The 22,405-nt window shown below is 55.9% G+C and overlaps 1 protein-coding gene across 2 annotated transcripts in view; it reads right to left on the minus strand.

Annotated features, from left to right (window-relative positions):
- gmppaa (GDP-mannose pyrophosphorylase Aa) overlaps positions 1 to 22,405 on the minus strand; it is a 68,533-nt gene that overhangs the window by 6,318 nt on the left and 39,810 nt on the right. For both annotated transcript variants that reach the window (XM_068034449.1, XM_068034450.1), the window contains exon 7: positions 1,246 to 1,380. In XM_068034449.1, coding sequence (XP_067890550.1) covers positions 1,246 to 1,380 — 135 coding nt within the window. The remainder of the gene's footprint in view (positions 1 to 1,245; positions 1,381 to 22,405) is intronic.

The raw sequence follows: 22,405 nt of genomic DNA on the forward strand, positions 1-22,405 counted from the left end.
CTCAACCTGCCCTGCCACCTTCAATGATTTGTGCAGATACACCTCCAGGTCCCTCTGTCCCTGCACCCCCTTTAGAATTGTACCCTTTATTTTATATTGTCTCTCCTTGTTCATCCTACCAAAATGAATCACTTCACACTTTTCTGCATTAAATTTCATCTGTCACTTCTCCGCCCCTTCCATCAGCCTGTCTATGTGCTCTTGAAGTTTATCACTATCCTCCTCACAGTTCACATTCCTTCCATGTTTTGTGTCATCTAGAAATTTTGAAGTTTTGCCCTGTACACCCAGGTCTAGATCAAGAAAAGCGGTGGTCCTGGCCCCGGGGACCCACTGTATACCTTCCTCTAGTCTGAGAAACATCCACTAACCACTACTCACAGCCAATTTGGTATTCATGTTGCTACTGTCCCTTTTTATTCTACGGGCTTGAATTTTGCCGACAAGCACAGTATCAAATGCCTCTTGGAAGTCCATGTAAACCACATTAACCACATTACCCTCATCAACCCTCTCTGTTACCTCATCAAAAAACTCAAGCAAGTAAGTTAAACACGATTCGCTCTTAACAAATCTGTGCTGGCTTTCCTTAATTAATCCAAGTGACTATTAATTTTGTCCCGAAGTATCGTTTCGAAAAGCTTTCCCGTCACTGAGGTTAAACTGACTGGCCTGTCGTTGCTGGGCTTTTCCTCACCCCCCTTTTTTCTTTTTTTTTTGCTCTGACTAATATCAAATTTAACCCATACCTGCGAATTTCTTCAGTTTGCCTTTCTCTCTCTCTCTCTCTCTCTCTCTCTCTCTCTCTCTCTCTTTCCATTTCCATCCTTTCAGTCTGCCTATTCCCTTCATCTCTGATCTCTCAGTCTCCCTGTCCGTCGGTCTTCCCGTCCTTCGGTTTCCCCGTCTCTCAGTCTCCCCATCCCTTGTTCTCTCCGCCCCTCAATGTTAACCCCTCCCGTCCCTTGGTCTCCCCGTCCCTTGGTCTCCCCGTCCCTCGGTGTCCCCCCATCCCTCGGTCTCCCTGTCCCTCGATGCCGCCCCTGCTCCTCAGTCTCCCCGTCCCTCGGTGTCTCCCCATCCCTTAATGCTCCCTCCCCGTCCCTCGGTGTGCCCCGTCCCTCGGTGTCCCCATCTCTCAGTCTCTCCATCCCTCAGTGCCCCTCCCACCACCCCCCCCCCGCCCCAACCATCCCTTGATGCCCCCCGATCCACGGCCTCCCATCTCTCTGTGTTCATACTCACCCTGCTGACTTGATCTGACTCCAGAAGCCGTTGGTTTTGTAAATGTAGAGGGATCCGCGACCAGCCATGGTGGTGAAGATGTCTTGCTCCAGACGAATGACTTCAGCTCGCTGCCAGCCATTTGTACACTCCTCTCTGCAAGGCATGAGCTTATCAGATCCTGACGCCCCATTCCACACCCTCTCCTTGTGTCAAAATGTCCCGCCCTGCGCCAGGGGCGGAGACACCACTCTGACCACATTCACTACACTGTGATTGGAATCCACGATACGGCCTGCTCCGCCCCCCCCACCCCCCACCCCCACCCATTGCTCCGCCCCTTCCCACCCCACCCACAGCTTCCCCCCCCTTACCCTGCCCCCTCCCGTTGCTCCCCCCCTTCCCCCACCCCCACTCGCTGTTTCCCCCCCCTGCCCGCCCACTCGCTGTTCCCCCCCCACCCGCTGCCCCCACACGCTGCTGCCCCCTTCCCCCACCCCCTGCTCCCCCCTTCCCCCACCGCCACCCGCTATTCCCCCCCCCCCGTTCCCCCCCCACCCGAAGCTCCCACACTTCCCCCACTTCCACCCTTCCCCCACCCCCAACCGCTGCTCCCCCCTTCTGCTCCCACCCTTCCCTCACCCTCACCCGCTGCTCCCACCCACCCTCTGCCCCCACCCCACCCCCACTCACCCTCCCCCTGCCACCAACCCACCCACCTCCCCACCCTCCTCATCTATTCGGTAAGTGCTACAGTCCCTCAGTATAGAGAGGGTTAGTCCAGCCCAAACCCTGACCTCTGTTCCAGATCAAGGAGTCTTGGCGATAAGCTCCCTGAATATCTCAACTCCAGGAGCCTGTGTGTCGGGGCGTCGGTGGGGTGGTGGGCCAAGGGGGGGGCCAGGTGCGATGCTGATGTCCATTGCATGCACCTGGTGGTCAGTCGGCTGAAGGTGCTGATATGGAGTGACCGAGACTCAAACTCCAGGGATTCCCGCTCCAGAAAACCATTCAGCTGAAGGGATCGGGGTGACCGAGGAGAGTAATAAAGATGAGGAACAGGCAAATGGAAAACTAGTGAAAACCTCATGCACGCACACACGAACCAGGATGTGTGAGAGACACAAGCAGTGTAACAAACACAAGGATGATCCCAAATAACGAGCCAATGTAAAGACCTCAGCATCACTCACATTATCCAGTGACATTCTTCCCCCGCCAGTGACACTGCCCCGTAACACACTCCCAACGCCAGTGACACTGCCCCGTAACACACTCCCCCTGCCAGTGACACTACCCTGTAACACACTCCCACCGCCAGTGAGACTACCCCGTAACATACTCCGCCTGCCAGGGACACTACCCCGTAACACACTCCCACCGCCAGTGAGACGACTCCGTAACACACTCCCACCGCCAGTGAGACTACCCCGTAACACACTCCCCCTGCCAGTGACACTACCCTGTAACACACTCCCACCGCCAGTGAGACGACTCCGTAACACACTCCCACCGCCAGTGAGACTACCCCGTAACACACTCCCCCTGCCAGTGAGACGACTCCGTAACACACTCCCACCGCCAGTGAGACTACCCCGTAACACACTCCCCTGCCAGTGAGATGACTCCGTAACACACTCCCACCGCCAGTGACACTACCCCGTAACACACTCCCCCTGCCAGTGAGACTACTCCGTAACACACTCCCCCTGCCAGTGAGACTACACCGTAACACACTCCCCATCAGTGACACTACCCAGGAACACACTCCCCGCCAGTGCCACTACCCCGTAACACACTCCCCCCCGCCAGTGAGACTACCCTGTAACACACTCCCACCGCCAGTAACACTACCCCGTAACACACTCCCACCGCCAGTGACACTACCCCGTAACACACTCCCCCTGCCAGTGACACTACCCCGTAACACACTCCCACCGCCAGTAACACTACCCTGTAACACACTCCCACCGCCAGGAACACTACCCTGTAACACACTCCCCCCGCCAGTGACACTACCCCGTAACACACTCCCCCCGCCAGTGACACTACCCCGTAACACACTCCCCCTGCCAGTGACACTACCCTGTAACACACTCCCACTGCCAGTAACACTACCCCGAAACACACTCCCACTGCCAGTGAGACGACTCCGTAACACACTCCCACCGCCAGTGACACTACCCCCTAACACAATCCCCCTGCCAGTGACAGTACTCCTTAACACACTCCCCCTGCCAGTGAGCCTACCCCGTAACACACTCCCCCTGCCAGTGACACTACCCCGTAACACACTCCCACTGCAAGTGACACTACCCCCGTAACACACTCCCCCTGCCAGTGACATTACCCTGTAACACACTACCGCTGCCAGTAACACTACCCAGTAACACACTCCCCCTGCCAGTGACACTACCCCGTAACACACTCCCACCGCCAGTGACACTACCCCGTAACACACTCCCCCTGCCAGTGACACTATCCTGTAACACACTCCCACCGCCAGTGACACTACCCTGTCACACACTCCCACTGCCAGTAACACTACCCAGTAACACACTCCCCCTGCCAGTGACACTACCCTGTAACACACTCCCACTGCCAGTAACACTACCCCGAAACACACTCCCACTGCCAGTGACACTACCCTGTAACACACTCCCACCGCCAGTGACACTACCCCGTAACACACTCCCACCGCCAGTGACACTACCCCGTAACACACTCCCACCGCCAGTGACACTACCCCGTAACACACTCCCACCGCCAGTGAGACTACCCCGTAACATACTCCGCCTGCCAGGGACACTACCCCGTAACACACTCCCACCGCCAGTGAGACGACTCCGTAACACACTCCCACCGCCAGTGAGACTACCCCGTAACACACTCCCCCTGCCAGTGACACTACCCTGTAACACACTCCCACCGCCAGTGAGACGACTCCGTAACACACTCCCACCGCCAGTGAGACTACCCCGTAACACACTCCCCCTGCCAGTGAGACGACTCCGTAACACACTCCCACCGCCAGTGAGACTACCCCGTAACACACTCCCCTGCCAGTGAGATGACTCCGTAACACACTCCCACCGCCAGTGACACTACCCCGTAACACACTCCCCCTGCCAGTGAGACTACTCCGTAACACACTCCCCCTGCCAGTGAGACTACACCGTAACACACTCCCCATCAGTGACACTACCCCGTAACACACTCCCCGCCAGTGCCACTACCCCGTAACACACTCCCCCCCGCCAGTGAGACTACCCTGTAACACACTCCCACCGCCAGTAACACTACCCCGTAACACACTCCCACCGCCAGTGACACTACCCCGTAACACACTCCCCCTGCCAGTGACACTACCCCGTAACACACTCCCACCGCCAGTAACACTACCCTGTAACACACTCCCACCGCCAGGAACACTACCCTGTAACACACTCCACCCGCCAGTGACACTACCCCGTAACACACTCCCCCTGCCAGTGACACTACCCCGTAACACACTCCCCCTGCCAGTGACACTACCCCGTAACACACTCCCACCGCCAGTAACACTACCCTGTAACACACTCCCCCCGCCAGTGACACTACCCCGTAACACACTCCCCCCGCCAGTGACACTACCCCGTAACACACTCCCCCTGCCAGTGACACTACCCTGTAACACACTCCCACTGCCAGTAACACTACCCCGAAACACACTCCCACTGCCAGTGACACTACCCCGTAACACACTCCCACCGCCAGTGACACTACCCCCTAACACAATCCCCCTGCCAGTGACACTACTCCTTAACACACTCCCCCTGCCAGTGAGCCTACCCCGTAACACACTCCCCCTGCCAGTGACATTACCCCGTAACACACTCCCACTGCAAGTGACACTACCCCCGTATCACACTCCCACCGCCAGTAACACTACCCTGTAACACACTCCCACCGCCAGTAACACTACCCTGTAACACACTCCCCCCGCCAGTGACACTACCCCGTAACACACTCCCCCTGCCAGTGACACTACCCCGTAACACACTCCCCCTGCCAGTGACACTACCCAGTAACACACTCCCCCCGCCAGTGACACTACCCAGTAACACACTCCCCCTGCCAGTGACACTACCCTGTAACACACTCCCCCTGCCAGTGACACTACCCTGTAACACACTCCCACTGCCAGTAACACTACCCCGAAACACACTCCCACTGCCAGTGACACTACCCCGTAACACACTCCCACCGCCAGTGACACTACCCCCTAACACAATCCCCCTGCCAGTGACAGTACTCCTTAACACACTCCCCCTGCCAGTGAGCCTACCCCGTAACACACTCCCCCTGCCAGTGACACTACCCCGTAACACACTCCCACTGCAAGTGACACTACCCCCGTAACACACTCCCCCTGCCAGTGACATTACCCTGTAACACACTACCGCTGCCAGTAACACTACCCAGTAACACACTCCCCCTGCCAGTGACACTACCCCGTAACACACTCCCCTCGCCAGTGACACTACCCTGTAACACACTCCCACTGCCAGTGACACTACCCCGTAACACACTCCCACCGCCAGTGACACTACCCCGTAACACACTCCCACCGCCAGTGACACAACCCCGTAACACACTCCCCCTGCCAGTGACACTATCCTGTAACACACTCCCACCGCCAGTGACACTACCCTGTCACACACTCCCACTGCCAGTAACACTACCCAGTAACACACTCCCCCTGCCAGTGACACTACCCCGTAACACACTCCCACCGCCAGTGACACTACCCCGTAAAACACTCCCTCCGCCAGTTACACTACCCCGTAACACACTCCCCCTGCCAGTGACACTACCCTGTAACACACTCCCACCGCCAGTGACACTACCCCGTAACACACTCCCACCGCCAGTGACACTACCGTGTGACACACTCCCCCTGCAAGTGACACTACCCCGTAACACATTCCAACCGCCAGTGACACTACCCCGGAACACACTCCCCCCGCCAGTGACACTACCGTGTAACACACTACCACCGCCAGTGACACTACCGTGTAACACACTCCCCCTGCTAGTGACACTACCCTGTAACACACTCCCACCGCCAGTGACACTACCCCGTAACACAATCCCCCTGCCAGTGACACTACCCTGTAACACACTCCCACCGCCAGTGACACTACCCCGTAACACACTCCCCCCGCCAGTGACACTACCCCATAACACACTCCCACTGCAAGTGACTCTACCCCGTAACACACTCCCCCTGCCAGTGACACTACCCTGTAACACACTCCCACTGCCAGTGACACTACCCTGGAACACACTCCCACTGCCAGTAATACTACCCCGTAACACATTCCACCTGCCAGTGACACAACCCCGTAACACACTCCCCCTGCCAGTGACACTACCCTGTAACACACTCCCCCTGCCAGTGACACTACCCCGTAACACACTCCCCCCCGCCAGTGAGACTACCCTGTAACACACTCCCACCGCCAGTAACACTACCCCGTAACACACTCCCACCACCAGTGACACTACCCCGTAACACACTCCCCCTGCCAGTGACACTACCCCGTAACACACTCCCACCGCCAGTAACACTACCCTGTAACACACTCCCACCGCCAGTAACACTACCCTGTAACACACTCCCCCGGCCAGTGACACTACCCCGTAACACACTCCCCCTGCCAGTGACACTACCCCGTAACACACTCCCCCTGCCAGTGACACTACCCTGTAACACACTCCCCCCGCCAGTGACACTACCCAGTAACACACTCCCCCTGCCAGTGACACTACCCTGTAACACACTCCCACTGCCAGTAACACTACCCCGAAACACACTCCCACTGCCAGTGACACTACCCCGTAACACACTCCCACCGCCAGTGACACTACCCCCTAACACAATCCCCCTGCCAGTGACACTACTCCTTAACACACTCCCCCTGCCAGTGAGCCTACCCCATAACACACTCCCCCTGCCAGTGACATTACCCCGTAACACACTCCCACTGCAAGTGACACTACCCCCGTAACACACTCCCACCGCCAGTGACACTACCCCCGTAACACACTCCCACCGCCAGTAACACTACCCTGTAACACACTCCCACCGCCAGTAACACTACCCTGTAACACACTCCCCCTGCCAGTGACACTACCCTGTAACACACTCCCCCCGCCAGTGACACTACCCAGTAACACACTCCCCCTGCCAGTGACACTACCCTGTAACACACTCCCACTGCCAGTAACACTACCCCGAAACACACTCCCACTGCCAGTGACACTACCCCGTAACACACTCCCACCGCCAGTGACACTACCCCCTAACACAATCCCCCTGCCAGTGACACTACCCCCGTAACACACTCCCCCTGCCAGTGACACTACCCCGTAACACACTCCCCTCGCCAGTGACACTACCCTGTAACACACTCCCACCGCCAGTGACACTACCCCGTAACACACTCCCACCGCCAGTGACACTACCCCGTAACACACTCCCACCGCCAGTGACACAACCCCGTAACACACTCCCCCTGCCAGTGACTCTACCCTGTAACACACTCCCACCGCCAGTGACACTACCCCGTAACACACTCCCACCGCCAGTGACACAACCCCGTAACACACTCCCCCTGCCAGTGACACTATCCTGTAACACACTCCCACCGCCAGTGAAACTACCCCGTAACACACTCCCTCCGCCAGTTACACTACCCCGTAACACACTCCCCCTGCCAGTGACACCACCCTGTAACACACTCCCACCGCCAGTGACACTACCCCGTAACACACTTCCACCGCCAGTGACACTACCGTGTGACACACTCCCCCTGCCAGTGACACTACCCCGTAACACATTCCAACCGCCAGTGACACTACCCCGGAACACACTCCCCCCGCAAGTGACACTACCGTGTAACACACTACCCCCGCCAGTGACACTACCGTGTAACACACTCCCCCTGCTAGTGACACTACCCTGTAACACACTCCCACCGCCAGTGACACTACCCCGTAACACAATCCCCCTGCCAGTGACACTACCCTGTAACACACTCCCACCGCCAGTGACACTACCCCGTAACACACTCCCCCCGCCAGTGACACTACCCCATAACACACTCCCACTGCAAGTGACTCTACCCCGTAACACACTCCCCCTGCCAGTGACACTACCCTGTAACACACTCCCACTGCCAGTGACACTACCCTGGAACACACTCCCACTGCCAGTAATACTACCCCGTAACACATTCCACCTGCCAGTGACACAACCCCGTAACACACTCCCCCTGCCAGTGACACTACCCTGTAACACACTCCCCCTGCCAGTGACACTACCCCGTAACACACTCCCCCCCCGCCAGTGAGACTACCCTGTAACAAACTCCCACCGCCAGTAACACTACCCCGTAACACACTCCCACCGCCAGTGACACTACCCCGTAACACACTCCCCCTGCCAGTGACACTACCCCGTAACACACTCCCACCGCCAGTAACACTACCCTGTAACACACTCCCACCGCCAGTAACACTACCCTGTAACACACTCCCCCGGCCAGTGACACTACCCCGTAACACACTCCCCCTGCCAGTGACACTACCCCGTAACACACTCCCCCTGCCAGTGACACTACCCTGTAACACACTCCCCCCGCCAGTGACACTACCCAGTAACACACTCCCCCTGCCAGTGACACTACCCTGTAACACACTCCCACTGCCAGTAACACTACCCCGAAACACACTCCCACTGCCAGTGACACTACCCCGTAACACACTCCCACCGCCAGTGACACTACCCCGTAAAACACTCCCTCCGCCAGTTACACTACCCCGTAACACACTCCCCCTGCCAGTGACACTACCCTGTAACACACTCCCACCGCCAGTGACACTACCCCGTAACACACTCCCACCGCCAGTGACACTACCGTGTGACACACTCCCCCTGCAAGTGACACTACCCCGTAACACATTCCAACCGCCAGTGACACTACCCCGGAACACACTCCCCCCGCCAGTGACACTACCGTGTAACACACTACCCCCGCCAGTGACACTACCGTGTAACACACTCCCCCTGCTAGTGACACTACCCTGTAACACACTCCCACCGCCAGTGACACTACCCCGAAACACACTCCCACTGCCAGTGACACTACCCCGTAACACACTCCCCCTGCCAGTGACACTACCCTGTAACACACTCCCACTGCCAGTGACACTACCCTGGAACACACTCCCACTGCCAGTAATACTACCCCGTAACACATTCCACCTGCCAGTGACACAACCCCGTAACACACTCCCCCTGCCAGTGACACTACCCTGTAACACACTCCCCCTGCCAGTGACACTACCCCGTAACACACTCCCCCCCGCCAGTGAGACTACCCTGTAACACACTCCCACCGCCAGTAACACTACCCCGTAACACACTCCCACCGCCAGTGACACTACCCCGTAACACACTCCCCCTGCCAGTGACACTACCCCGTAACACACTCCCACCGCCAGTAACACTACCCTGTAACACACTCCCACCGCCAGTAACACTACCCTGTAACACACTCCCCCTGCCAGTGACACTACCCCGTAACACACTCCCCCTGCCAGTGACACTACCCCGTAACACACTCCCCCTGCCAGTGACACTACCCTGTAACACACTCCCCCTGCCAGTGACACTACCCCGTAACACACTCCCCCTGCCAGTGACACTACCCCGTAACACACTCCCCTCGCCAGTGACACTACCCCGTAACACACTCCCCCTGCCAGTGACACTACCCTGTAACACACTCCCCCCGCCAGTGACACTACCCAGTAACACACTCCCCCTGCCAGTGACACTACCCTGTAACACACTCCCACTGCCAGTAACACTACCCCGAAACACACTCCCACTGCCAGTGACACTACCCCGTAACACACTCCCACCGCCAGTGACACTACCCCGTAAAACACTCCCTCCGCCAGTTACACTACCCCGTAACACACTCCCCCTGCCAGTGACACTACCCTGTAACACACTCCCACCGCCAGTGACACTACCCCGTAACACACTCCCACCGCCAGTGACACTACCGTGTGACACACTCCCCCTGCAAGTGACACTACCCCGTAACACATTCCAACCGCCAGTGACACTACCCCGGAACACACTCCCCCCGCCAGTGACACTACCGTGTAACACACTACCCCCGCCAGTGACACTACCGTGTAACACACTCCCCCTGCTAGTGACACTACCCTGTAACACACTCCCACCGCCAGTGACACTACCCCGAAACACACTCCCACTGCCAGTGACACTACCCCGTAACACACTCCCCCTGCCAGTGACACTACCCTGTAACACACTCCCACTGCCAGTGACACTACCCTGGAACACACTCCCACTGCCAGTAATACTACCCCGTAACACATTCCACCTGCCAGTGACACAACCCCGTAACACACTCCCCCTGCCAGTGACACTACCCTGTAACACACTCCCCCTGCCAGTGACACTACCCCGTAACACACTCCCCCCCGCCAGTGAGACTACCCTGTAACACACTCCCACCGCCAGTAACACTACCCCGTAACACACTCCCACCGCCAGTGACACTACCCCGTAACACACTCCCCCTGCCAGTGACACTACCCCGTAACACACTCCCACCGCCAGTAACACTACCCTGTAACACACTCCCACCGCCAGTAACACTACCCTGTAACACACTCCCCCTGCCAGTGACACTACCCCGTAACACACTCCCCCTGCCAGTGACACTACCCCGTAACACACTCCCCCTGCCAGTGACACTACCCTGTAACACACTCCCCCTGCCAGTGACACTACCCCGTAACACACTCCCCCTGCCAGTGACACTACCCCGTAACACACTCCCCTCGCCAGTGACACTACCCCGTAACACACTCCCCCTGCCAGTGACACTACCCTGTAACACACTCCCCCCGCCAGTGACACTACCCAGTAACACACTCCCCCTGCCAGTGACACTACCCTGTAACACACTCCCACTGCCAGTAACACTACCCCGAAACACACTCCCACTGCCAGTGACACTACCCCGTAACACACTCCCACCGCCAGTGACACTACCCCGTAAAACACTCCCTCCGCCAGTTACACTACCCCGTAACACACTCCCCCTGCCAGTGACACTACCCTGTAACACACTCCCACCGCCAGTGACACTACCCCGTAACACACTCCCACCGCCAGTGACACTACCGTGTGACACACTCCCCCTGCAAGTGACACTACCCCGTAACACATTCCAACCGCCAGTGACACTACCCCGGAACACACTCCCCCCGCCAGTGACACTACCGTGTAACACACTACCCCCGCCAGTGACACTACCGTGTAACACACTCCCCCTGCTAGTGACACTACCCTGTAACACACTCCCACCGCCAGTGACACTACCCCGAAACACACTCCCACTGCCAGTGACACTACCCCGTAACACACTCCCCCTGCCAGTGACACTACCCTGTAACACACTCCCACTGCCAGTGACACTACCCTGGAACACACTCCCACTGCCAGTAATACTACCCCGTAACACATTCCACCTGCCAGTGACACAACCCCGTAACACACTCCCCCTGCCAGTGACACTACCCTGTAACACACTCCCCCTGCCAGTGACACTACCCCGTAACACACTCCCCCCCGCCAGTGAGACTACCCTGTAACACACTCCCACCGCCAGTAACACTACCCCGTAACACACTCCCACCGCCAGTGACACTACCCCGTAACACACTCCCCCTGCCAGTGACACTACCCCGTAACACACTCCCACCGCCAGTAACACTACCCTGTAACACACTCCCACCGCCAGTAACACTACCCTGTAACACACTCCCCCTGCCAGTGACACTACCCCGTAACACACTCCCCCTGCCAGTGACACTACCCCGTAACACACTCCCCCTGCCAGTGACACTACCCTGTAACACACTCCCCCTGCCAGTGACACTACCCTGTAACACACTCCCACTGCCAGTAACACTACCCCGAAACACACTCCCACTGCCAGTGACACTACCCCGTAACACACTCCCACCGCCAGTGACACTACCCCCTAACACAATCCCCCTGCCAGTGACACTACTCCTTAACACACTCCCCCTGCCAGTGAGCCTACCCCATAACACACTCCCCCTGCCAGTGACATTACCCCGTAACACACTCCCACTGCAAGTGACACTACCCCCGTAACACACTCCCACCGCCAGTGACACTACCCCCGTAACACACTCCCACCGCCAGTAACACTACCCTGTAACACACTCCCACCGCCAGTAACACTACCCTGTAACACACTCCCCCCGCCAGTGACACTACCCCGTAACACACTCCCCCTGCCAGTGACACTACCCCGTAACACACTCCCCCTGCCAGTGACACTACCCTGTAACACACTCCCCCCGCCAGTGACACTACCCAGTAACACACTCCCCCTGCCAGTGACACTACCCTGTAACACACTCCCACTGCCAGTAACACTACCCCGAAACACACTCCCACTGCCAGTGACACTACCCCGTAACACACTCCCACCGCCAGTGACACTACCCCCTAACACAATCCCCCTGCCAGTGACACTACCCCCGTAACACACTCCCCCTGCCAGTGACACTACCCCGTAACACACTCCCCTCGCCAGTGACACTACCCTGTAACACACTCCCACCGCCAGTGACACTACCCCGTAACACACTCCCACCGCCAGTGACACTACCCCGTAACACACTCCCACCGCCAGTGACACAACCCCGTAACACACTCCCCCTGCCAGTGACACTACCCTGTAACACACTCCCACCGCCAGTGACACTACCCCGTAACACACTCCCACCGCCAGTGACACAACCCCGTAACACACTCCCCCTGCCAGTGACACTATCCTGTAACACACTCCCACCGCCAGTGAAACTACCCCGTAACACACTCCCTCCGCCAGTTACACTACCCCGTAACACACTCCCCCTGCCAGTGACACCACCCTGTAACACACTCCCACCGCCAGTGACACTACCCCGTAACACACTTCCACCGCCAGTGACACTACCGTGTGACACACTCCCCCTGCCAGTGACACCACCCCGTAACACATTCCAACCGCCAGTGACACTATCCTGTAACACACTCCCACCGCCAGTGAAACTACCCCGTAACACACTCCCCCTGCCAGTGACACTACCCCGTAACACACTCCCCTCGCCAGTGACACTACCCTGTAACACACTCCCACCGCCAGTGACACTACCCCGTAACACACTCCCACCGCCAGTGACACTACCCCGTAACACACTCCCACCGCCAGTGACACAACCCCGTAACACACTCCCCCTGCCAGTGACACTACCCTGTAACACACTCCCACCGCCAGTGACACTACCCCGTAACACACTCCCACCGCCAGTGACACAACCCCGTAACACACTCCCCCTGCCAGTGACACTATCCTGTAACACACTCCCACCGCCAGTGAAACTACCCCGTAACACACTCCCTCCGCCAGTTACACTACCCCGTAACACACTCCCCCTGCCAGTGACACCACCCTGTAACACACTCCCACCGCCAGTGACACTACCCCGTAACACACTTCCACCGCCAGTGACACTACCGTGTAACACACTACCCCTGCCAGTGACACCACCCCGTAACACATTCCAACCGCCAGTGACACTACCCCGGAACACACTCCCCCCGCCAGTGACACTACCGTGTAACACACTACCCCCGCCAGTGACACTACCGTGTAACACACTCCCCCTGCTAGTGACACTACCCTGTAACACACTCCCACCGCCAGTGACACTACCCCGTAACACAATCCCCCTGCCAGTGACACTACCCTGTAACACACTCCCACCGCCAGTGACACTACCCCGTAACACACTCCCCCCGCCAGTGACACTACCCCATAACACACTCCCACTGCAAGTGACTCTACCCCGTAACACACTCCCCCTGCCAGTGACACTACCCTGTAACACACTCCCACTGCCAGTGACACTACCCTGGAACACACTCCCACTGCCAGTAATACTACCCCGTAACACATTCCACCTGCCAGTGACACAACCCCGTAACACACTCCCCCTGCCAGTGACACTACCCTGTAACACACTCCCCCTGCCAGTGACACTACCCCGTAACACACTCCCCCCCGCCAGTGAGACTACCCTGTAACAAACTCCCACCGCCAGTAACACTACCCCGTAACACACTCCCACCGCCAGTTACACTACCCCGTAACACACTCCCCCTGCCAGTGACACTACCCCGTAACACACTCCCACCGCCAGTAACACTACCCTGTAACACACTCCCACCGCCAGTAACACTACCCTGTAACACACTCCCCCGGCCAGTGACACTACCCCGTAACACACTCCCCCTGCCAGTGACACTACCCCGTAACACACTCCCCCTGCCAGTGACACTACCCTGTAACACACTCCCCCCGCCAGTGACACTACCCAGTAACACACTCCCCCTGCCAGTGACACTACCCTGTAACACACTCCCACTGCCAGTAACACTACCCCGAAACACACTCCCACTGCCAGTGACACTACCCCGTAACACACACCCCTGCCAGTGACACTACCCTGTAACACACTACCGCTGCCTGTGACACTATCCTGTAACACACTCCCACCGCCAGTGACACTACCCCGTAACACACTCCCCCCGCCAGTGACACTACCCCGTAACACACACCCCCGTCAGTGAGACTACCCTGTAGCACACTCCCACCGCCAGTGACACTACCCTGTAACACACTCCCACCGCCAATGACACTACCCTGTAGCACACTCCCACCGCCAGTTACAATACCCCGTAACACACTCCCACCGCCAGTGACACTACCCTGTAACACACTCCCACCGCCAGTGACACTACCCCGTCACACACTCCCCCTGCCAGTGACACTACCCCGTCACACACTCCCCCTGCCTGTGACACTACCCCGTAACACACACCCCCGCCAGTGAGACTACCCCATAGCACACTCCCACCGCCAGTGACACTACCCCGTAACACACTCCCACCGCCAGTAACACTACCCTGTAACACACTCCCCCCGCCAGTGACACTACCCCGTAACACACTCACCCCGCCAGTGACACTACCCTGTAACACACTCCCCCTGCCAGTGACACTACCCCGTAACACACTCCCCTCGCCAGTGACACTACCCTGTAACACACTCCCACCGCCAGTGACACTACCCCGTAACACACTACCCCTGCCAGTGACACTATCCTGTAACACACTCCCACCGCCAGTGACACTACCCTGTCACACACTCCCACTGCCAGTAACACTACCCAGTAACACACTCCCCCTGCCAGTGACACTACCCCGTAACACACTCCCACCGCCAGTGACACTACCCCGTAACACACTCCCTCCGCCAGTTACACTACCCCGTAACACACTCCCCCTGCCAGTGACACTACCCTGTAACACACTCCCACCGCCAGTGACACTACCCCGTAACACACTCCCACCGCCAGTGACACTACCGTGTGACACACTCCCCCTGCCAGTGACACTACCCCGTAACACATTCCAACCGCCAGTGACACTACCCCGGAACACACTCCCCCCGCCAGTGACACTACCGTGTAACACCCTACCCCCGCCAGTGACACTACCGTGTAACACACTACCCCCGCCAGTGACACTACCGTGTAACACTCTCCCCCTGCTAGTGACACTACCCTGTAACACACTCCCACTGCCAGTGACACTACCCCGTAACACAATCCCCCTGCCAGTGACTCTACCCCGTAACACACTCCCCCTGCCAGTGACACTACCCCGTAACACACTCCCCCTGCCAGTGACACTACCCTGTAACACACTCCCACCGCCAGTAACACTACCCTGTAACACACTCCCACCGCCAGTGACACTACCCCGTAACACACTCCCCCCGCCAGTGACACTACCCCGTAACACACTCCCCCTGCCAGTGACACTACCCTGTAACACACTCCCCCCGCCAGTGACACTACCCAGTAACACACTCCCCCTGCCAGTGACACTACCCCGTAACACACTCCCACTGCCAGTGACACACTCCCACCGCCAGTGACACTACCCCCTAACACAATCACCCTGCCAGTGACACTACTCCTTAACACACTCCCCCTGCCAGTGAGCCTACCCCGTAACACACTCCCCCTGCCAGTGACACTACCCCGTAACACACTCCCACTGCAAGTGACACTACCCCCGTAACACACTCCCCCTGCCAGTGACATTACCTTGTGACACACTACCGCTGCCAGTAACACTACCCTGTAACACACTCCCACCGCCAGTGACACTACCCCGTAACACACTCCCCCTGCCAGTGACACTACCCCATAACACACTCCCCTCGCCAGTGACACTACCCTGTAACACACTCCCACCGCCAGTGACACTACCCCGTAACACATTCCCACCGCCAGTGACACAACCCCGGAACACACTCCCCCTGCCAGTGACACTATCCTGTAACACACTCCCACCGCCAGTGACACTACCCCGTAACACACTCCCTCCGCCAGTTACACTACCCTGTAACACACTCCCCCTGCCAGTGACACTACCCTGTAACACACTCCCACCGCCAGTGACACTACCCCGTAACACACTCCCACCGCCAGTGACACTACCCAGTAACACACTCACCCTGCCAGCGACACTACCTCGTAACACACTCCCACCGCCAGTGACACTACCCCGTAACACACTCCCACTGCCAGTAACACTACCCAGTAACACACTCCCCCTGCCAGTGACACTACCCTGTAACACACTCCCAACGCCAGTGACACGACCCCGTAACACATTCCCCCTGCCAGTGACACTACCCTGTAACACACTCCCACCGCCAGTAACACTACCCTGTAACACACTCCCACCGCCAGTGACACTACCCCGTAACACACTCCCCCTGCCAGTGACACTACCCTGTAACACACTCCCCCTGCCAGTGACACTACCCAGTAACACACTCCCCCTGCCAGTGACACTACCCTGTAACACACTCCCACTGCCAGTAACACTACCCAGTAACACGCTCCCACTGCCAGTGACACTACCCCGTAACACAATCCCCCTGCCAGTGACACTACCCCGTAACACAATCCCCCTGCCAGTGACACTACCCCGTAACACAATCCCCCTGCCAGTGACACTACCCCGTAACACAATCCCCCTGCCAGTGACACTACTCCTTAACACACTCCCCCTGCCAGTGAGCCTACCCCGTAACACACTCCCCCTGCCAGTGACACTACCCCGTAACACACTCCCCCTGCCAGTGACATTACCCTGGAACACACTACCGCTGCCAGTAACACTACCCAGTAACACACTCCCCCTGCCAGTGACACTACCCCGTAACACACTCCCCTCGCCAGTGACACTACCCTGTAACACACTCCCACCGCCAGTGACACTACCCCGTAACACACTCCCCCTGCCAGTGACACTATCCTGTAACACACTCCCACCGCCAGTGACACTACCCTGTCACACACTCCCACTGCCAGTAACACTACCCAGTAACACACTCCCCCTGCCAGTGACACTACCCCGTAACACACTCCCTCCGCCAGTTACACTACCCCGTAACACACTCCCCCTGCCAGTGACACTACCCTGTAGCACACTCCCACCGCCAGTGACACTACCCCGTAACACACTCCCACCGCCAGTAACACTACCCTGTAACACACTCCCCCCGCCAGTGACACTACCCCGTAACACACTCCCCCCGCCAGTGACACTACCCTGTAACACACTCCCCCTGCCAGTGACACTACCCCGTAACACACTCCCCTCGCCAGTGACACTACCCTGTAACACACTCCCACCGCCAGTGACACTACCCCGTAACACACTCCCCCTGCCAGTGACACTATCCTGTATCACACTCCCCCTGCCAGTGATACTACCCCGTAACACACTCCCCCTGCCAGTGACACTGCCCCGTAACACACACCCCCTGCCAGTGACACTACCCCGTAACACACACCCCCGCCAGTGAGACTACCCCGTAACACACACCCCCGCCAGTGAGACTACCCTGTAGCACACTCCCCCTGCAAGTGACAATCCTTAATCATAACACACTCCCCGTGCCAGTGACAGTCCCCCTGCCTCCCTGTAACAATTCCCTCCCGCCAGTGACACTACCCCGTAACACACTCCTCCTACCAGTGGCACACTCCCCCCGCCAGCGGCACACTCCCCCCGCCAGCGGCACACTCCCCCCGCCAGCGGCACACTCCCCCCGCCACAGCAGGGGCTCAGTTATTTGAGCTGCAGAATGTGCAGGTCCTCAGTGAGGCACGCAAACCCATTATTTAATTTTCTGTATAATCTGACGATTTAGCGATTTTACTAATCCTGGGATTTACCCATATTTGTTCCCATTCTGTAGTTGATTTTAATCTCCTGTCTCCTTGCTGTGAGGTACTGCAAACGAAACTACCATTCCATTCAACCAGGCAGAGCATGCAACAGCTACAGATCTGAACAGCTTCCCATCCAGGCACAGCTGTGGGATAGGGACAGAGGCCAGGCGAAACAGGCTAGTCACAGAGAGAGAGAGAGAGACAGAGAGAGAGAGAGAGACAGAGAGAGAGAGAGAGACAGAGACAGAGAGAGAGAGAGAGAGAGACAGAGAGACAGAGAGAGACAGAGACTTAGGTAGAGGCACAGACAGAGAGTGAGAATGTGAATGATAGTGAGAAAGACAGGGAGAGAGAGAGGGGGGCAGAAGGACAGAGAGACACACACACAAGAGACAGTATGAGAGAAAGAGTTAGAGCCAACAACCTGCCTTTTGTAACATAGTAAAATGTCCCAAGGCACTTCACAGGATTGTTATCAACAAAAATATGGGACCGAGCCTCATCAGGGGATATTAGGGCAGGTGACCAAAAGTTTGATAAAGAGGAAGGTTTTAAGGAGCTTCTTAGAGGAGGACAGAGAGGTGGAGAGGTTTAGGGAGGGAATTCCAGAGCTTGGAACCCAGGCAATGATGTGGTGAAGGAAGAGATACAGTTGGAGAGAGGAAAAGTCAGAGAGAGAAACATTGAGAAACAGAAGAAATGAGGGAGGAAAAGAAACAGCAAAGGAAAAATAACACAAGAGACTGAATGTCAGAGAGGGTCCAGGAAAACAGGATTAAGTATGCAACAGAGAAATACAGAGACATCCCCAAAGACACAGAAAGAGTCGCATACAGTTAAGACAGACACACACAGAGAAAGGGAATCGGAAGAACAGATAGATCCAAACACAGAAAGACAGACTGGCAGTATGGGAGGCGGGCAAAGATACAGGAGGGACAGGGACAGTCAGTGTGAATCTTGCCAGGAGAATGAGCTGTCTCCCAGGACAGCAGAACTCCCGGCCTGAAGGACTAACCCCTGTGACCCCAATAATGCTGATTGATGGAACATAGGAACAGCAGAAAGTCACTCAGCTCCTCAAGTCTGTTCCGCCATTCGATTAGATCATGGCTGATCTGTACCTTAACTCCACCTCCCTGCCTTGGTTCCAGGTTCCAGATTTCCACCACTCTTTGTGTCAAGAATTCAGCTTTGAATGGTCTTGCTCTAATTTAATGTTCTGCCCCCTTGTTATGGACTCCCCCGCCCCCTGCCCTCGCCAGAGGAAATAGTTTCTCTCTATCTTATCAAATCCCTTTATCATTTTAAACATTTCGATTAGATCACCCCTTATTCTTCTATACTCGAAGGAATACAAGCCTAGTCTGTGCAACCTAGTCTCATAATTTAACCCTTTTAGTCCCAAGATTATTCTGGTGAATCTGCACTGCACCCTCTCCAAGGACAATATATCCTTCCTCAGGTGTCATTACCAGAACTGAACAAAGTTACTCCTGACGGGGTTTGTCCCGAGCTCTGTATAACTGAAGCATCACTTCCTCCCATTCGTATTCCACTCACTTTGAGATAAAGGCCAACATTCCATGAGGCTTTGAAATTATTTTTTGTACCTGTCTACCTGCGTTTAATGATTTCTGTTCTTGGACCCCTAAATTTCTCTGCTCCTCACAGTCAATATATCCTAGCTGATGGAGTTTGCTGAATAATGTACGTTCCTTCAGTTATGTAGGAAGACTGATGGACAGTGCCTGTCCTGGATGGGAACGTGTTAGCATTAGCAAGCCCTACAGAGCACACTGTACTAACAAAGCTAAACTTACCCAAAGTGAGAATACCTGAGGGTGAGGCAAATAAAGGTGAAGAAGGCACAATTGGGAAAGAAAGAAAGAGATGAGTAATGAGAGACAGCCATCATAAAGTAGTCATGCCTCCTGTACACAGACAACCGAGGAACTGGGAGGTAGGAGTGATGATCAAACTTAACATTGCATTGAACAACAAACCGGATCTCTTGTGCGGGGGATGGAGGATGGGGTGGGAATCATCAAGGGGAGTGATTGTTGTTTCTGTGCCTTCACTCTTCCCTTGGAGAATACTGTGAAGCTGCCTGACGACTAGAAGGCTGATGGGTGAACAAAGAACAGTACAGCACAGGAACAGGCCATTTGGCCCTCCAAGCCTGCGCTGATCTTAATGCCTGCCTAAACTAAAACCTTCTGCATTTCCGGGGACCGTATCCCTCTATTCCCATCCTATTCATATATTTGTCAAGATGTCTCTTAAACGTCTCTATAGTACCTGCTTCCACCACCTCCGCCGGCAGCAAGTTCCAGGCACTCACCACCCTCTGTGTAAAGAACTTGCCTCGCACATCCCCTCTAAACTTTGCCCCTCGCACCTTAAACCTATGTCCCCTAGTAACTGACTCTTCCACCCTGGGAAAAAGCTTCTGACTATCCACTCTGTCCATGCCGCTCATAACTTTGTAAACCTCTATCAGGTCGCCCCTCCACCTCCGTCGTTCCAGTGAAAACAATCCGAGTTTATCCAACCTCTCCTCATAGCTAATGCCCTCCAGACCAGGCAACATCCTGGTAAACCTCTTCTGTACCCTCTCCAAAGCCTCCACGTCCTTCTGGTAGTGTGGCGACCAGAATAAAGCTGCCTGACGATTGGCAGGCTGATGGGTGAAGCTGCCTGATGATTGGCCGGCTGATCAGTGAAGCTGTCTGACGATTGGCAGGCTGATTAACAGTTTGACAGGGCGACATATTCATTATTTTCATATATTCACTCTACTCCCTGGGAGGATAAAGTCATACACACCAGACATGAGAATCCCACTGGATGTCAACCCAAAGTTCAGAGTTGAAGGTCTGGTCTCCACCAGTGTTGTGGTCATAGTTACTGAACTCGTAATTCAGAAAGTTGAGTTCAAATCCCACCACAACAGTTTGAGAATTTAAATTCAGTTAAAAAATATTGAAAATAAAAAGCTGGTCTCAATAAAAGTGGCCATGAAACTGGGAAAGAAACCTTCTGTCCTCACATGGTCTGGCCGACATGTGACTCCAGACCTACAGCAATGTGGTTCACTCTTAACTGCCCTCTGAAGTGGCCGAGCAAGCCACTCAGTTGGATCAAACCACTAACCCCTTGTCAGGGCAAAATCTAGGCCCTCAATCAAACTATAATAGAATTTACAGCCTGTTTTTGGGAGTGGGGTGAAGCAGAGGGGAGTATTATCCCATGACACCCCCATTATATCAGTGGAGCTGATCTGTACTTTGAGCAGGGTTTGCAATCAAATGAAAAAAAGATATGACCTGCATTTCTTAAGCGCCTTCACCACCTCTGTATGATCCAAAGTGCTGTACAGCCAATTACAGTTGTAATGTAGGAAATGTGGCAATTTGAACACAGTCCAATCTCCATAAACTTCAGCTCATCCAAAACTCTGCTGCCTGAGTGTCCTAATTCGTACCAACTCCCACTAACCCATCTCCCCTGTGCTCGCTGATCTACATTGGCTCCACATTAAGCAACACCTTGATTTAAAATTCTCATCCTTCTTTTCATATCCCTCCATGGCCTTGCCCCTCCCTATCTCTGTAATCTCTACCAGCCCCAAAGCTCTGCACCCCTCTATTTCTGGCCTCTTGAGCATCCCCAATTTTAATTGCTC

The sequence above is a fragment of the Heterodontus francisci genome, chromosome 7 (genome assembly GCF_036365525.1).
Source record: "Heterodontus francisci isolate sHetFra1 chromosome 7, sHetFra1.hap1, whole genome shotgun sequence".
NCBI classification, from domain to species: Eukaryota; Metazoa; Chordata; class Chondrichthyes; order Heterodontiformes; family Heterodontidae; genus Heterodontus; species Heterodontus francisci.